Here is an 18,099-nt window from a genome sequence, read left to right on the forward strand (position 1 = left end):
ATACTTAAATAAATGTTTTTTTAGCATAGATACCACTGATACATTGCACAATACCCCTCAAGAGGCTATGCACCTTTGCAATGTTTTACTTAACACAATTGCATACCTTCTTCATCTCTGCTATTCAGCACCTTCTCCAGAATAGTTGTAAATCCTTCTCACAGTGCCATGGTGACCTACACTACCTCTACAGTACATACTTGTGTTGGAGAGCTGTAATTAATATACATATTAGCATCTTGTCCAGAACAAAAAATAATCAATATCCACAGATGCTCCAGTGCAACACCCACACCCCGCCTCTCACAGGAAGATTGTACATCTTCCTGGAAACCGATCCCATCAACATAGTACCACTTCTATTTCAAAACGTTACAGTCTTTGTAAATCAAATGAAACCATGTAATTCCTCCTGCACCTTCTAAAGCGTAGAGTTTAGTTATTCATATATTCATAGTAAAATGTACCGAAACACCAAAGGGCCTGATTACAAGTAAAGGTGCTATTTATCGTAACTGATAAATAATGGTACCATGAACCTTTTTCTTGATGCGCCCTGTCAACAGTTCATTTTAAAACAATTGTATTTTAAGATAGTCTTGTGATTGTATTGATAGGTTTTAATTTGTAATCTTAAATTTGTTCACATCTTTTATGTATGCACTTTACAGAAGATACAAAATTTGACTGTAACAGTGATTTTAACCATGATTAAATGATGCACTTAGGGGTTGAAGGCAACCGCTTTTGTCATAGCTGTGACTTTTTTCTAAGCTGCTTCCGATGCAATACTGTATGATATGGTGGGTGAAATGGCTTCTTGTACAAATGGTACTAACGCACTTTACAGTTGGAAACAACTATATAAAGTTATTATTGACACTGAATGATACCATGGGGCTCATTATTTTTGGGGTGTGATAAATAGCACCTATAATGAGATTGTGAGGAATAACATGCACATGTTGGCGTTTAACTCACCAAAATCTGCAAGATATGGTAATTACCATATGGTTTTTCTCAGTTAACTTTTGAAATTTAATGAATGTTGAAGTATTTGACACATTCGATAATTATCAGATGACTCAAATAACACACAACTTGTGATACTGACCTGCACATTAACAGAAGTTTACAGACAAGTCAGAAAAAAAAGACTGACTCGTAATCAGGCCCGACATTTATTTTGGGCTGATGCAATCTTTTACCTCATTGAAATCCAATATAAAAGTTAGGCATCAATACATCTCCATGGAAACCCATATAGCACCACAGTACCACTTTCATTTGTAGCATTACAATCTTTCCAATTCTGTGGAAACCATAGTATTCCTCCAGCCCCATCTACAGCATAGATGTCAGTCATCCATACATCTATATGGAAACCCACTAAAACACTATAGGCCAGATGTGCGAAATTCCTATTTCGCATTTCCTAAATAGCGAATCCTAAGAAATCACTATTTAGGAAATGCAAAATGGAATGTACAAAAATAGAGATTTCCTAATAGCGATTCCTACAGACTAGTAATCACTATTAGAAAATCGCAGTTTAAGAAATGCTCTACCATTTGTTCCTATCGGCCTAGGTACGAAGGGTTTTACATTTCTAAATATTTGATTTCCTTATAGGAAATAGGCCTAGGGGCCTACCACACCCTTGCCAAAAAAGTGGTGCACATGTAAAGTGCACAAATGCCCTCAGGGCATTTGCACGCTACCTGGCACTTTTAAAAATGCATTGTGAATGCATTTTTTAAACTTGCACATAGTTACTATTGACTTGGAGTAAATGGTAATAGCATTTCCTAAATTCCCATTTCGTGTTTACGAAATGCGTTGTACATGTGCTTAGGAAATCACAAATTGGAAATTCCTATTTACCATTTTCTAATTGGGAATCACAAAATGTGATTTTTACTGGGTGTACATAGCATTTTTCTATTCCCTATAGGCCTTTGCACATCTGAAAAGGCAATTAAGCATTTCTTAGAGGACTGAAATTGTGATTCAGTCTGTTAAGAAATGCTGAATCCTTTCGTACATCTGGCCCTATGCCCATTCTGGACTCCTGCAATTTTTACCTTATTGAAATCCATCATTTAAACAAGGCTTCAATACACTTCCATGGGCATTTATCATAAAAATCATTTAACTTCCTCAGCATGAGCATGAGTCTGTATCAAAGCTCTCCCAATGTGTCACACTAAGTATGGAATGATCCAGACATTGAGACTACCAGGTTTCTTTCTAGTGGCAGACTTTCCAGGGTTAATACTTACATTAGATGAGGTCATCTCCTGTTCAGGCTTCAATAGAAGGACACTGAGGTCAACGGCCCTCACAGAACAGAGGGAGTAAGGAGCTGCACTAAGCTGGAGTTTAATCTTGGCACCTGGGAGATCCTGCTGCTTCGAGAACCCAAGAGTGACCTGGTGAGAAACAAGAGAAATTAATCAATAACAAAGACAAGCCTGATATTCCGAGGGACACTTTCACCCACATTGTAGAAAACAGAGTTCATTTTTGGTGCCATAGGATTCCTGAGTGCATGGTAGGGCCTTTTCTTATCCGGTCCCCAGGTTGTGTAATCTTCTCCCTTACTCCCGCTGACCTGAGGTCAACCATGCAACGTTTCACAGGAGCCTAAAAGTATGTCTTTTCATGCAATAGGTTAGCTTAAAATCCATCGCCAGGTCACCCCTTCATAGGTTCTCGTTTGTGGTTTAAAGTACACTATAAATAAAATAAATTAATACATAGATTTGTAGACCATGAGCAAAGCTTTGCCACAATGGCTGCATTTTGTTAATTAAGTCCTTAAAAAAGTGAATGGAGTTGCATGCATAGTAAATGCTTTTCTCCATTTTCTGTATTTATCAGTTGTTTCTTGAAGTTGGTCTTTGGGGTTATTTCTAGGAAACAAAGGGGAGGAATCACGTGGCTATAAATGTTGCTTCCACCTTTCCCTGGAAGGATTGCCTATGTGTGAAGAGAAGTGAAATCAGCTGTTATGTGCTTTACAAAAAAAGACACTTCTAAGGAGTGTGAAAAAAGTTTTAATCTCCCTCCCAATTAATTTGCTGGCCTGTTTCTGCCACCTGAGTGTAGCCACTGTGTTTTTTGTCTCTGTGGAAGAGATCTGACAGTCTCTGGTGAAGCTGCGTCTTCTTGTGGCAAGTAGGCTATAAACAGAGGTCATGGAATAAAAGGACAGCAGCTGAGTAGTGGCACGTAGATGTCAGGCACAGCTTGAGTCTTCCAAGCTGCCTCACTGTAAAGTTGGCTGCTGCCATTGGTGAGGTGAGTATTAAAGCCTCAGTTTGATATTCAGATACATGAACTATAACTGTTTGCATCCCTCTAATATCATTAGAGAATGTTGTATCATTAGAGAAGACAGCTGTTTTGACCATCTTCAAATCTTGTCAACTGGTATTTTTCTCCAACACCACAGTCCTCACACCTAACCAACTCACCTTATTTTTGAAGCATTTTTCCACTTCAAACCCAGTCTTATCAGCCACCATCTGCCCTTCCTCGAGCACGATGTACCCCAAAATCCGGGCGAAGGGTGAGAAATCAGAGTTGAGGGTCACGCGGACAGGGAACACACCCTGCAAGGCTGCCAAGACAAAAAAAAAACAGCATGCCTGTTGCATTAAGCATCTCTACCCAGAAAATATGTTTCCATCACTGTCTCCATTATGAAATGTAAAAGATTATGGAGCAGAGAGATCTGAGCTTCAATTTATTCTGTTCTAAGGAGATTTTACTGACACTGAATTCATTGCCACCCTGCAAGAAAATCGAAACCAACTCTGTTTGAGGTGTCCCTATTGCCCACATAACTTCAGGGATGATATGACTAGTAATTAGGAGGTGACCATCTTAGTATCAGCCCCTTAGTATCCCAAATGGTTCATTGGATCACATGTCTCTTTCCTAATCTCTTCTTCAATCCTTGGGGATCCAAGAGAAAAACCAAAGCTGCATAGGGCAGCACAAGTAGAAACTCCCCTGTTTGTTTCATTTTGGACTGGTTGAGTGGTGGTTCTTGCTTCTGTTCTCTCTGCTTGACAAAGTAGGTAGCTATCATGTTTCTCCATCATCAACATTGCTATACTTATCTTAACCTCATCACGCAAACCACGTTATCTCAAAAGACAGAATCTTCAAGGCGAGAGATGAGATGATAGTTGAGAAATGTCCCATCATCAACCAACCAGACACAAACAAACCTGGGGGAGGCATCACCATAATGAACGGGTTTTCCGCTCTTTGGCTTTTTTTCAGCACCATCATAACAGATGAACCCTCACACTCAATAGCTCCACCATTTAAATTTGTATCAATCACCCAGCGGTGTACAGCAAAGACTTCATTAATGACTTCTCTGATTTCATCCCCTCAGACTTAGGGCCTGATTTAGATATTGGTGGATGGCTTACTCCGTCACAACCGTGATGGGTATCCTGTCAGCCAAAATCCACATCCCATTATGTTCTATGGGATTTAGATTTTGGCAGACGTGATATGCGTTACTGTTGTGAAGGAGTACCGCATCTACCAATATCTAAATCGGGCCCTTTTTCTTAATCAAACAACAAGTAACCCGGAGAGTTTAATCTTCCAGGGACTCAGACTAGTAATTGTGTATGGTCTTTTCTCAACATCATTTTCTCAGTCAACTGATATCCCATATTACAGCTTTAGCATATTCCAAAGGACACACCCTTCATATTGTATTCTCTATCCTTCCTACCCTAACTTGCAAATATCTAGCTATTGGAAACTGATCAATTCATACTCATATTGCCTACTTTAGGTGCTTATAAAATGGCAACCAAACCATCTGTGACAACCACATATTTGTTTAAGAGTAGCCCATCAGACATGTCGGCCAAATACAGATCCTACTCAGTCCTGCTGCCACCTCTGATGCTGACACGCTTCTTTCCACACTGAATAGTGCCCAGTGCTCTGTAGACAGGAGATGCTTAAAAAACAGAGAGTAAACCCATTTGTTGCATGGTTTATTCAGGAACTGAATGGTGACAAAAGAAACATTGACAAACTTGAAAGGACATGGCATGAATCCAAATCTACAGCAAATATCACAATCCTCAAAATAGCTTAAATCAAAATGAGCAATGCATTGCTAGGACCAAGGCTAACTACTTCATAGACACCATCCACGAGGCTAATACTGGTCCAGCATCCATTTGTCATTCCCTACAAAACTCAATCAACACTAATGATAATTGTATTAATCAAACCAAAACAGTCATTATCACATTGACAACTCCACCACCCATGTAACAGAAATGTAGATACTATCCCAGCATACTGCATGACTTAGTATTCCTTCAAACACTTGACAAAGCAATCCTCAAGCACCATCCAACACTCTCCAATACTACCCTACTATCATTCACCTCTCTCCTCATATGTATCTCCCTCCCATCCCTTAATATCAGTCAAATCAGCTGTCTCCTCAAAACTCCAACCTTCACCCAGGGGAGCTGTCTATTCACTCTCCTTTCACAGAGAAGGGTCAGCTATAAGAAATAGATCCGGTGACTTGTACTTTTTCAGGAGCCTTGATACTGCCAATATTATGGCAAGTTCAGGCAGACCAGGAACCAGAAGAAGAGGTTTTAATTACATCTTCTGATGCAGGATCTAGAAAATGACAGATGTTGAAGTGGTAGGAGTGGCCATCGTAATGTTCAATTTCACCATTTGTCTAACCAACACATCATTAAAGGTTGTAAGTTCATTAATTGGTGAGACTCGTGCTGGGGGCAAATCTTTTGGAGAAAGTGAGTAGTTTCTGATAGATTAACAGGTAGTGGTTCTCCACAATGCAGATAGTTTTTTATGGGGAGAGCATGATCTCCTATTAGATCTTCTGCTGGATCATGAGGATCATGTATGAGATGAGTGCTCCCCTACTTGATTTTCTAGATCTAGCTCTTGATCTAGAGCATGAGCAATGTTGCCTTTTGAACTTCTTTATCTTTGCGGAATTCAAGGCAGAGAAGTAGGCAAATATAGATTCCTCTTGCTCTCTGGGGTCTCTTAGGAGCAGAGGGGGGGATGAAGGCAGGAGCTTAGGAGATGATAAAGGCACAGTATTGGCTGGTGTGCCTGGTGAAGAAATGAGTTACATGCCTAAATTCCAGTTCTCCAACTTCATGATCTTTCATACATTCACATGCTTGAATAATTCCCTGTCATCAGAGTGGGAATCCCCAGGACATTTATTGAGAATAGCCTTAGCAGTTTCTTTTTTTGTCCTCTGGGTTAAGGTCAAGCAATGGAAAAATGTCATGTCACATCTAACACCCCAAAATTGCACTAATTTGTCAGCCCAAATTATCAATACATCTACTATCCCTGTCTGAAGGACCAGAGTATAGACTAATAGGGTTCTTAGACCTTTTCTGAGCAGCTGATGTTATCACTGAGTATGGCTTTGTGTGACCAGTAAGGCAAATTGGTGCTGATTCTGGGGCCCAGTGCTTTTTCTCTAGGTGTGGCCTCATCGCTGAAATGGTGACAGGTGTCATCATTAGTTTTAGTTCTTTGGACCAAACCAAATTGAAGATTGGTATGGATCTTATAGATTTTTGCAGCTGTTCCTTAAAGCCATAAAAGGAACATTGCTGTTCTCTGATGCCATTGGCAGGTTGAACTTCTTGGCAGCCCTTTGGATTGTGAAATGAAAGCATGATCTATCATCTTATGGATCCAGTGGATTGGATAGGTTGTTACCTTCCTTTTGAGAGATGAAATAATTTCCTTCAGTAGTACCTCTGTCATCTCCTTTTGGAGGTTCCCCTTCCTCCTCATTTATATCTGAATATGTAGGGCCTGATTACCAGTGGGTAGTTGTGTTCTAACCCCTGCCTAAATTCCTGTTTCTGCAGGATTCAGAATTATGCTTAGTTGTATTTAATACAACCAATAATTATGAGATCATTAAATATCCTTCTTTAAATTTTGGCAGATTAAACCTGCCAAACTTTAACAGCGGAAAATTATACTGTATTTACAGTAGCATGAAGATTTTAGTACATTATACACCACATTTTGCATGTTATTCCCCAGAAACTCATGATAAGTGCTATTACTGTACCCCATAAATGACGTATCCCATTATATCATAATTTCTCAGGTGCCACAAATAGCACATATACTTTCAATCAGGGCCATATACTTATAAGTATCTTCGTCATCCTCTATATCCTCATGAGTTGAGGGACAAGCAGTCTATTGATTTTGGTTTGGGAGATGGTTCCTTGGAGGTGGGAGAGGCAGTGGAGGTGAAAGTAAAGAATGTAGATGGCAAAGGGAAGGGGTGCAGCAGGTATAGTAATTTGTTGAAGGTGACCTGCAGGATGCTGTGATAGCAATTTTTTGAAAAGTTTCCATTATTTGTTGCAATGTAGACATACACGCTATGGGAACTTGGACCACCTGTGGCTCTCTACTGTACCAAGGAGGACCATATGAGTGTGAAACATGAGGATCAAAATCATGCTGGTATTCATATTTGTGGTCATCCTCAAAGTCCACAACAAAGCACTCATCCAATTATGTTGCACTCTACGCAGTCTGTAAAGCAAGGCCACCCACATCAGTCTTCTTTTTCTGACTCCAAAATTTGAAACTGCAGAGATGTGGTCTCCTTTAATCAGCAATGACTGTTGTCACGGTGTCATTCTCGACTGAGTTGCAGTCAATGGTATTGTTGAGGATGTCATTGTCAAAGGTGTTGACGGTCTTCTCATTGACTGTTTCAACAGTGTGGATGACAGTGTTGTTTAAGATCTTGTCATCAACAGATTCTATGTCAAAGGGCTCCACATCGTCGTCCTCGAAACTACCCGCATAGATGACTCTCGTAAGGGAGGCATGTATGGTGTTGTCCTTACTGTATCTTCATCTATCAGATCTTCTTTGCGGTCATCATCAATGGAAAGCCTTCTGAGGATCTCTTGCTTTTTTTAACACTGGCCATTTTTATGATGATATTTTGCTCAGATTTTTGCAGACAGAGAATTTTCTTTAGTGAAGTGTTTACCAGCTCCAATTGTTGTATGTGAGGTGGTTCCAAGTGTATGAAACAAATCTAATTCTGGAAACTATACAAGTCCCTCTTTCTGAACTGTTTTTGTGGAAATTGAAGTGTTTTCACTGAATCTTCCACTGAAGTGGAGGCATCCCCTTTCCAGCGGCAAATTATATTTATCCACTAAATATAGGGCCAGCCTCCTCTTTCTGTACTTTAAGGTTTTGCATATGTTACAGCCAGCATCCTTATGACGAGGTCAAAGACAATAAATACACTGGGAATGCGAATCATCAGTGTGAACCTTTTTCTGAACTGGATTTGAAGAGAGATTATATTTCAATGTCAGCCATGGAGACAACTAGCGACAGTTGGTCACAGAGCCAAGGAGTCTCCCTCCACCCAGAAATAGACATATTCCCTAAAAAAACTTACAGTACTGTAGAAGCCGAACGCAGGGCCTGGATCAGTACTAGGATAGACCAATGAAATAACAATTTTAAGTTCACTTAGAGGTTACATCAAAGCAATGCCTGGGGACTCCCTCACTCATGACATGCAATAGAAATCTGTGTTATTGTGGGCTCTAGGGGGAAAAGGAGAGCTGGCAGTTCCAGCTCATTGGCTGAAGCTCAGGTTGCTGCAAATGAAGTGGATGTGCAACTAAACAAACATGGTTGTTCAGGTCTATGGACATTTTAACACTGTTTACTGCTTTTTAAATGTAGTTTTGATTCCCAGCCTGATGACCGGGAATTATTCAAGCCTGTGAATATATGAAAGACCCAGTGTTGGAGAAAAACGAGGAGATGCTGAACCACTTGGCAATGGAATGTGTGCCAGGAGTGCTTCTGGAGTGACCCACGAAGGTGAATCAGTTTGAGTAGTCCGAATCAGAAGTGACGGGTGAGAGGTGTTTTGATGGTGACCGTTGTGCTTCTTTTGATGCGGAGTGGGGTCTCAACAGCATGCCTAATGATGGCGAGCAAGTGGGTAGGTTACCAACTTCCATGTCATTCTTCTCAAAATCAATTGGGACAGTCGTCTTTTCCTCTGATGACCCTTTTCCCTGGATCTACCCTTGGGGGAGCCTTTGGTGCTATAGGAGCACACTATGGTCAAAGAATGACCTTCTGCAAGGCCCTTAGATGACCTAGCCACTGCTTCCAGTCTTCTCTGCTGGAGTTTATACAGTCTGATCTCTGTGTCCTTAAGTGTTCTTCTGGATAACTTCTCACAGTGGCTACAGGTTTCTGGAATATGCTCTTCTGGTAGCCTGATAATACAGAGCCTGTGAGGTTCTGACTGGGCCTTCTTCATTCCAACGGAGGGGCACTTCTCAACGGTGAAGGCATCCTGACATGAAAATAAGGTATTTTCAGTCAGGAATTGATTTAAATATACCCTATGTCTTAAAAGACGTCAAGTGAAACAACAAAGTAGGGTTTTCGAAAAATTTCCAATGGTTCTTAGAGGCAAAAAGGCATGGTTCAGTGTCTCAGGATCCTGTTTACAGCAGCCAGAAAAATTAACTGGCCTGGCACCTGTGGGGCATAATGGGATACAGCATGTACTGAGACTCCTTTAAAGGCACAATGCCATTATTTCCATATTGTCCTCTTTGTAGCTTATTTACTAGCATTAGCCTTCATTCCACTTCATTTTCCTTTTAAATAATGTTTGTAAAAGATTTTCTATGGTCACTTTTTCAGTTTAGTGACTAATTTTATGTAACTTGCTTCTTTTTTTAAATGAAAATGAATTGAAATTTGATCATTTAGCATTTTCTATAGGCTGCACACTTGTATACGAATATAATGTCAATGTATGCTTGAACTAAGTTATATTTTCTAGCAGATAATTGACCAGGCTTTACTACCTGATTGTTAACCAAGCTCAACTGTTCTGGTAGTGACCGTGCATCCAGGAGCACTCTGCTGCTCAGGCTGCAAATGCAAAGGACTCATAAAGAACATACAAGTCACCAAGAATAATCTGTGCAATTGTCTGAGACCATGTGAAGGATCCCATTGCACCTCAGATTTACTCCGTTGTTATGGTACTCCAGCAAAGTTAGCAAAACACGCCTCTTTCCAATCTTCCTACCAATATTGATCTCATACCTTTCCTCTCTCATATCGGTTCACAATAGTTCTAACCCTCTCTAAATTGTTAGGCAGATAGCCCTACATTTACTAAAGCTTGTGTGGGGGGTTATGCAAAGCTATGTGATTTAGTGCTGCACTCATGGGCCTTTTTAAAATGGTAAGCATTTTGATACTATTGTGTGGATCACATTGCCTTGTTTAAGCACCTGTGCAAAAGAAATGAGTTACCTACCTGTATCTCCAGTTAGCCATAGTTGGTATCTTCCATGCATTCACATGCTTGAATTATTCCCTGTTTGCTGGGTGGGTGTAGGAGGCTGGCCTTGTGTGTGGTGGGTACCTATGGTACTTACACCTTATACCTTATTAGTGAAATGTAGGCAGTGCCTAGAAGCCTTGCTCTCTATGGGTAGCTGTAGCCGAGCAGCCAAGGCTTATCTAGGAGACATGCAAAGCTTAAGCAATACCACTATAGTCACACAGTACTCACACACATGAAAGAAAATATTCAGTGTTACAAAAATAAAGGTACTTTATTTTGGTGACACAAATACCAAAAATACCATAGAGACTATACTCTCTTAGGAGGTAAATAATACACAAATTATATACACTAGTATGCAGAAAATAGCTGTAAAACAGTTAGAAAACAGTGCAAATAGTGAAAATCACAATAGTTAGAAATGGGCCTGGGGGAACACAAATCATATACTAAGAAAGTGGAATGCGAATGTCGATTTCCCACCTAGGCAAGTGTAGTGTGTAGAGGGGCACTGGGAGTAGTAGAAAACACCAAAGGTAAGTAATAGAACCCACCCCAGAGCCCAGGAAAGCAGGAGTAAAACACACTAAGTTTCCTAGAACACACACGCACACTAGAAAGAAGATAATGCAAGAACCAGAAGAGACTGCAAGACATCAAGGGTGGAATCCTGGACCTGAAGACCTGTGAAACAAGGGGAAACAAGTCCAAGAAGTAAAGAGGAGTCCAGGGAGAACAGGAGCCCCTGCTAAGCCGGATGAACGAAGAAGCACAGGTGAAGAACAACAGTCAGTACTGCACCCTAGAAGAGGGATGTGGGTTCCTGGTTGGTGCAGATGATGTTCCACGCCAGATGGATGATTGCAGTCCGGTTTGAGTCGCTGGATTCCACCAACAAGCCTTGGCACATGCAAAGCTTGCTGTTAGCAGAAAATGGCGCTGCCGAGGACCAGGAGGGACTTGGTGGACTCTACCCAGAAGGGGGAGCCAGAGGGGCCTCCCAACAACCCAGAGAGCCCTCAGAAGACCGGGCAGCATGCACAGGAGTCCCACAGCATGGGGACAAAGAAGGTGCAAATGGAGGGCCACGCAGCACTACAACAAAGGATCTTATGCCGCCGGAGAACCACGCTGGAAGCTCTGTGGCGCAGAAAGGACTGCTGGAGGCTGGAGCAACATGGTGCATGAAGAACTTCTTGGAATAATGCCAACAAGCTTTGGCAACTGCAAAACACGCAGTGCACGGGGTTCTGTCTTGCGTGGGGAGGCAAGCTCTTACCTCCACCAACGTTGGACAGTAGGATGTCAGCCCCGTCGGGACCACTTCAATCCACCACCCATGATACAGGATCCATGCAACTCGTCAGGAGAGGGGAAAGGCTAAAGACAGGCTGTCCTCTGAGGATGCACGACTGGGAAACAGTTGCAGTTGCTGGCAGGAGCTGAAGATACAATGTTGCAGAAGTTGTCTTTGCTTCTGTGTTGCAGTTTGTTGAGTTCCTGAAAAGTCCAGATGCAGTTTCTTTGGTAAGAATGTGAAGTAAAGGATGCAGAGGATTCCTGTTGGAGTCTTGCAATCCAAATCTGAAAAAACACCCAACAGAGAGACCCTAAATAGCCCTGAAAGGGGGACTGGTCAGCTAAACAGGTAAGCACCTATCAGGGGAGGGCTTTGATGTCACCTGCTGGTACTGGCCACTCAGATTCTCCCAGAGTGCCCTGCCAACTTGGAATCCAAGATGCCAAAACATAGAGACCCTCTGGAGGAGCTCTGAACACCACCCCTGGGGTGGTGATGGATAGAGGAGTGCTCACTCCCCTTTCCTTTGTCCAGTTTTGCTCCAGAGCAGGTTCTGGGGGTCCCTGAACCAGTGTAGACTGGATTATGCAAGGAAGGCACCATCTGTGCCCTTCAAAGCATTTCCAGTGGCTTGGGGAAGCTACCCCACCCAACCCTGTAACACTATTTCCAAAGGTAGAGGGTGTAACACCACTCTCCCAAAGGAAATCCTTTGTTCTGCATTCCTGGGCTTGATCTGCTCAAGCAATAGGGGGTCAGCAACCTGTCTGAGAGGTGGCAGCAGCTGGGGCTGACTGGAAAACCTCAGAAGGCTGGAATGGCAATACTGGGGGTCCTCTGAGAAGCCCCCAGAATGTATGGAATCATTCACCCAAATGCTGCAAAAGCATTGGGGTATGATTCCAACATGTTTGATACCAAACATACCTATGTTCGGAGTTACCATTATGTAGCTGGACATCGGTAGTGACCTATGTCCAGTACACACATAAAATGGCATCTCCACCCTCACGAAGTCCAGGAAAATGGTCCTGGAGGTCTTCGGAGCTCCTCTGCTAGTGCAGGGGTGCCCTTACACACAGGTACTGTGCACTCCGCCTTTAGCGCTGAAGGGCCTGCTATAGGGGTGACTTATAAGTGACCTGGTGCAGTGTAAATGGCAATGAAAGGGCGTATGCACATTTTCACACAGACTTCAATGGCAGTGCTGCAGAAGCCTTTGCATGGGCTCCCTATAGGTGGCAAAGAAATGCTGCATCCCATAGGGATCCCCTGGAACCCTAATGCCCTTGGTACCTAGATACCATATACTAGGAACTTATAAGGGGGCACCAGTATGCCAATTTTGGGTGAAATACTGGGTTACCAGTATGCAGTGACAACATTTAGAGGAGAGAGAGCATAATCCCTGGGGTCCTGGTTAGCAGGATCCCAGTGAACACAGACAAGCACACTGACATCAGGCAGAAAATGGGGGTAACCATGGCAAAAAGAGGGTACTTTTCTACACTGGGAACCCCAGGAACTCTTAAATGGCAGTAAAGAGTGTTAAAATGACCATCGACTTCAATAACAGTGTTTGGTTAGTGCACATCCACATCACCACCACAAAACACAATCTGAACTTCAGCCAGTGGAAGCACAAGCTCTCAATCTCCCCCTAGAGACTACCATACCTCAAATATTATATGAATAGAGTATATAATAAATATCATTCTGACCCTGTAAGGAGGGAGAGTCTCGTGAATATATGACAATAACCAAGGCTGGAGAACTGGAGTTACAGGTAAGTGACTGATTTGTTCTCCAGGACTGGATCTTTCATATTTTCACATGCTTAGATCAGTATAGTAAACAGTACAACGCAACTATAATAAACATCAAAAAGCAGGAATCAGGCTCACCTTTACTGAGACAGATCCATTGGACTGCTTGTCCTGTTTCTAAGTTGGCTTCTGTGTTCACATTGAGGCAGTAGTGCAAAATGAACATGTGCGTGCATCTCTAGAATATACCACCATTCAGTGCAGCAGTCGTAGCAATGCTCGTAGTGTAATTACCTATCACTCTTTCTTGGAGCAGATGCTTGACTTTGCTGTGGCAGAAAGTCATGCAGATTGAGATCCAACACCTTCCTGGCTGTCCAAAGGACACAAACAGTTGGTCTGTTAAACATATTTCCTTTGTTTTGTCAATATAAAATCTAATACGTCTGCATATATCTAGCAAGTTTAATGTGCTTCTCTGCTGATATTGTAGGGTTTGGAAAGAACAAATGTAGTATGAAGGGGTAATTCAAGTGTAGTCAGTAGGGATATCAGGGATGAATTTGGCAGGTGGTTTCTGTAGAAAGTGTACAATCTGCTGCACCTATTGGTTCCAGTCAATGTTATGGATTCCCAAGTGGAGCAAAAAGGAAAATTCCCCCCCACACTCCCTGATATTTTTGGACGGTGGGTCAGTGAGCACCTGCTGGAAGTTAAGCTATTTTTTGTCATTCGAGTGTAATTGAGAAGCACTGCTCTTTCATCTGGACAATCCACAGTATCTTTGCTTCTGGTTCCACTTGGATATGTATCTCTGATCATACCTGGTTTGTTGTGGTGGGTAGTATGGCTGACTTTGACCATCATACTGATTGAAAGGTCTCTTGTAAGCATGGGATCTACATGAGCCACGAAAAGTGCAGAGCTGCTAGGGATTTTTTCTTTAGTGTCTGCATAAGTCTTAATGTTCTGTAAAGCTTCATCCATCTATTTTCAAAAAAGGGTGAGACCCTCAAAGGGATACCAAGGTTTTTTGTTTGGATCACTGTACATAAAGCTGCAGATCCTAGTGATCCCTGTTATCTTAACAGAACTGCTCCTGCCAGCTGACAGATGCCTGCAATGGAAACATTCAATGTGCAATCAACGATTGCTGCAGAAGATACTGCTCCTTTCCTGACCATCACTGTCACACTTTCCTTTTTGGCTTCTGTAATGAGAGCTAATAGTGGGAACATGTTATGTTATTTAATTCCTTGTGTAATTCAACAAAACAGTCATAGGTGTACATGTACTCAGTACATGTTCGCCATATACTTTGCCGAAACGCTGGAGCACGTCACATCGTTAAAAAGATACAGCTTGACGGGCTTATCATGGCCTGTCTCTGCATAACCTGACCAAGATATTTGACTTCTTACACAACCATTTCCTGATTTCACTACATCACAATAGGTTTTGAACACCTATTTTGGATTACTACTGGACACCCTGGATTACCTGATTTTGCAGTATCTTACTTATGAATTCCCATACAAGCACGTAGTCGCCTTGAAAAAGTCCCTTGGACGAAACACATGTTGGCTGTTTGTGGAACATGTACACCTACAACTGTTTTGTTGAATTCCACAAGGAATTAAAGCCTAATCTGGTTTGAATAACAACTCTGCTTGATCTTTGGACTTCTTTTTCCACTTTGGATGATATTATTTGGACTGTCTTTCTGGAGTGCCCTGGTACCATTTTCCATAATAGTTAATCATGTTGTTGACATTGCTGTCACTGAAGGTGGAAGGAGGGACATTTTTAGAGTAGTTGTTGACGGTGTCATGATTAACAATGGTTTCGCCGTCAACAGTGCTGTTGATGTAATCGACAATGATCTACTAGAGGTCATAAAGGCTTGTCCCATGGATGAGAATTAGGGTGCCCTAGATTTTCTTCATTCCCGAAGACAGATGTTTGGACAGGACATCATAGGAACTGGATTTTCATGCCATTTCTTGCACAGATTAGAGTTTGGCCTTCCTGGGGAGTTTTATAGAGGTAATTTAGATTATAAATTCAACTCCGGGTACCCTACATGTTTCTTTTTATTTGCTGCCTTTGTGGAAGAGTTACCTAGAGCACTTTCACTGAAACATATCCAGATGAGGGGTCATCCCACTTAGCAAAAGGGTATTTATTCTTCCTTTCAAAACATGTGCCAGCCTCCAGTCCCTGTCCTTCTGGGTCTTAGATGAGTCTAACAAATGTCACCACGTGAAGCCTTGTGAACTTGATAAAGGCAATAAATACATTGCTCATGTGGATCATCAGTTTAGATCTTTTTTTGTCCACAGGTAGAGCAGGATTTGAAAATGTTGTCTCCCTCTCAGTTTTGATGATAGTTAGTACAGAGAAGGGGTCTCCCTGGCAAAGAAATAGGAGGTTATCCAGGACGTTTACCATAAAATATACTTACATTACTCTGAAAGCTGAAGGCAGGATTGCTTAATTTCCAGGGTAGATCAGAATGGTGACAGGATAAGGTTGTTGACAGGTTAGAACAGAGCTCCCCATAGGAACTTCCCCACACACAAAACATGCAATAGAAATCTGAGCTATGGTGGCCTCTAGGGGAAGTAGGAGAGCTGACACTTCTACCTTATTGGCTAAAGTTTGGATTGTTTCAAATGTGGTGCATTGGCTATTAAACAAACACTGTTGTTGAGACTCATAGCCATTTTAAAACTGGTTACTGCTATTTAGGATTACAGGATATTTCCAACCTGACAAGTCGGAATGAATCAAGCATGTGAATATATTAAAATCCAACGCTGGAGGATTTAGTAAGTGTGGGCCTTGATGACCTCAGTTCACATATAACAAGTACCCGCATATTTCTGTACTGTCATTAGTTGGCTACAAAGCCTACAGCATGGGAAGTTCTCTACTGCCCTTTGGCGATTACTTTGCTTCTTGTAAACCCCCAAAGAAAACTGAAAGAAAGAAAAAGAATGTGCACACTCACCACTGAATTTGCTGGTATCGATCTTATATTGGCCATACTGAACAATCCCACCTTTGCCTGTTATCTGTAGATTAAAAGTGTACATGTTAATATAAGAATCAAAGGTATTAATATTAATATTTATGTTAAGATTCTGGCACTACTGCATCAGTTTCTGGTACTCTAAAGTCCTGTGTTCGGAAGAGATAGTCTGCCGAATGCTGAAGCTGCAGTAGCAATTAGAGACAACACAATGAGAGGTGGTCCAAGAGGGTGGGAAGGGGTAGGACTCTGTGCGGTTCAATATGCCTTCATCTATTTAGTGTGAGTCTCATGCCATAAATTACACTTCACTCAATGTATTTCTCGCTTTTCGGACCATTGTGCTCTTCCCTGAAAACAAGAGAGCCTCTCCATTCCTCATTCACAGAGGTACACCAGAGCAGCAAAGCCTGCTGCATGTTTCTATTTAACAAGCCATTCACTATGCTGTGATTACCATCATAATTAAAACCACTTGCCATTTTTGAATGGTTCTTAGAAAGCTCAAAACAGCTACAGTTCATCCCCTATAAAGAAACCATAAATTGGCTCAGTAGTCACAGCTAACATTTGCCTCCTCTCCCTTCTCCAATACCCCTCTACATTATTTGAGCAGGTAGCAAGGAAACAACTACAGTTAGTGTTGATTTTCAGGTTCTCTTGGACCCTTGTGAGGAAAGCCTTTGAACGGAGCTAGCAGTGACTTTCCTAATGGATGTATTGTGCATGACAGTGGTTAGTGGTGTTCATGGTCGCTGAATTAATGTGATCTCTTTGCAGCCTTTGACATACTATCACTAACAAATGCTCTTAGATCGTCTGATTTACATCTAGTTGCAATGGTTCATCAATAGGTCAAAACTTTTCTGAGTGAAAGATTTCAAGTGGTTCATTATCACTTGTACACCCACCTTCATACCAATTGTGTGTGGGATCACACACAACTTGTCCATCTTCTCTTTGCTTTTTAATCTCTATATTTCAACTCTGCCTTCCCTGTAGCATTGAGCTAGATTTTCCTTCGTGTATTTAGTGTCATCCAGTTGTTAACAGATGAATGGGTGGAAGAAAAGGGCCCATCTCCAGAAATCCTCCCAGAAGCATTAGATAACACCCATTGTTGAAGGAAGGAGCTAAGCTTTTACTTATCTGTAAGCCAATAAACTCTTGTGTAGGCCCGGGCGTAGAAATCCTCGCCGCCGGAGGCATTTGCAGAATTCGGGCACTACGTGATACGTGGAGTAGTGCAGAGTTCCCCAATTCCGCATTCAGGCGCAGAGAGGAGTATGTTTGCACACGCAAGATTGGGTTTTGGGGCCAGATGTATCATGAATGCCTTTTGCGATTCGGAATTTGAGATTTTTAAGAAATCGATATTTCCAACTCGCAAAATGCCATGTATCACATTTGCAAATCGGTAATAGCGATTTCTTAAAAATCGCAAATGCTATTACCAAATCGCAAATTGTGATACCGGCCCCATTCGTACCTATGGGCCTCTTAGCCCATATCTGCGAATTGCTCCATACATGTGCTAAGGAATGGCAAA

The 18,099-nt window shown here is 41.8% G+C and overlaps 1 protein-coding gene across 2 annotated transcripts in view; it reads right to left on the minus strand.

The window, feature by feature from the left end:
• LOC138303675 (alpha-2-macroglobulin-like protein 1) overlaps positions 1 to 18,099 on the minus strand; it is a 599,538-nt gene that overhangs the window by 330,862 nt on the left and 250,577 nt on the right. For both annotated transcript variants that reach the window (XM_069242992.1, XM_069242993.1), the window contains exons 13-15: positions 16,530 to 16,593; positions 3,480 to 3,625; positions 2,283 to 2,432 (exon numbers count right to left, since the gene is read on the minus strand). In XM_069242992.1, coding sequence (XP_069099093.1) covers positions 2,283 to 2,432; positions 3,480 to 3,625; positions 16,530 to 16,593 — 360 coding nt within the window. The remainder of the gene's footprint in view (positions 1 to 2,282; positions 2,433 to 3,479; positions 3,626 to 16,529; positions 16,594 to 18,099) is intronic.

The sequence above is a fragment of the Pleurodeles waltl genome, chromosome 7 (genome assembly GCF_031143425.1).
Source record: "Pleurodeles waltl isolate 20211129_DDA chromosome 7, aPleWal1.hap1.20221129, whole genome shotgun sequence".
Lineage (NCBI taxonomy): Eukaryota > Metazoa > Chordata > Amphibia > Caudata > Salamandridae > Pleurodeles > Pleurodeles waltl.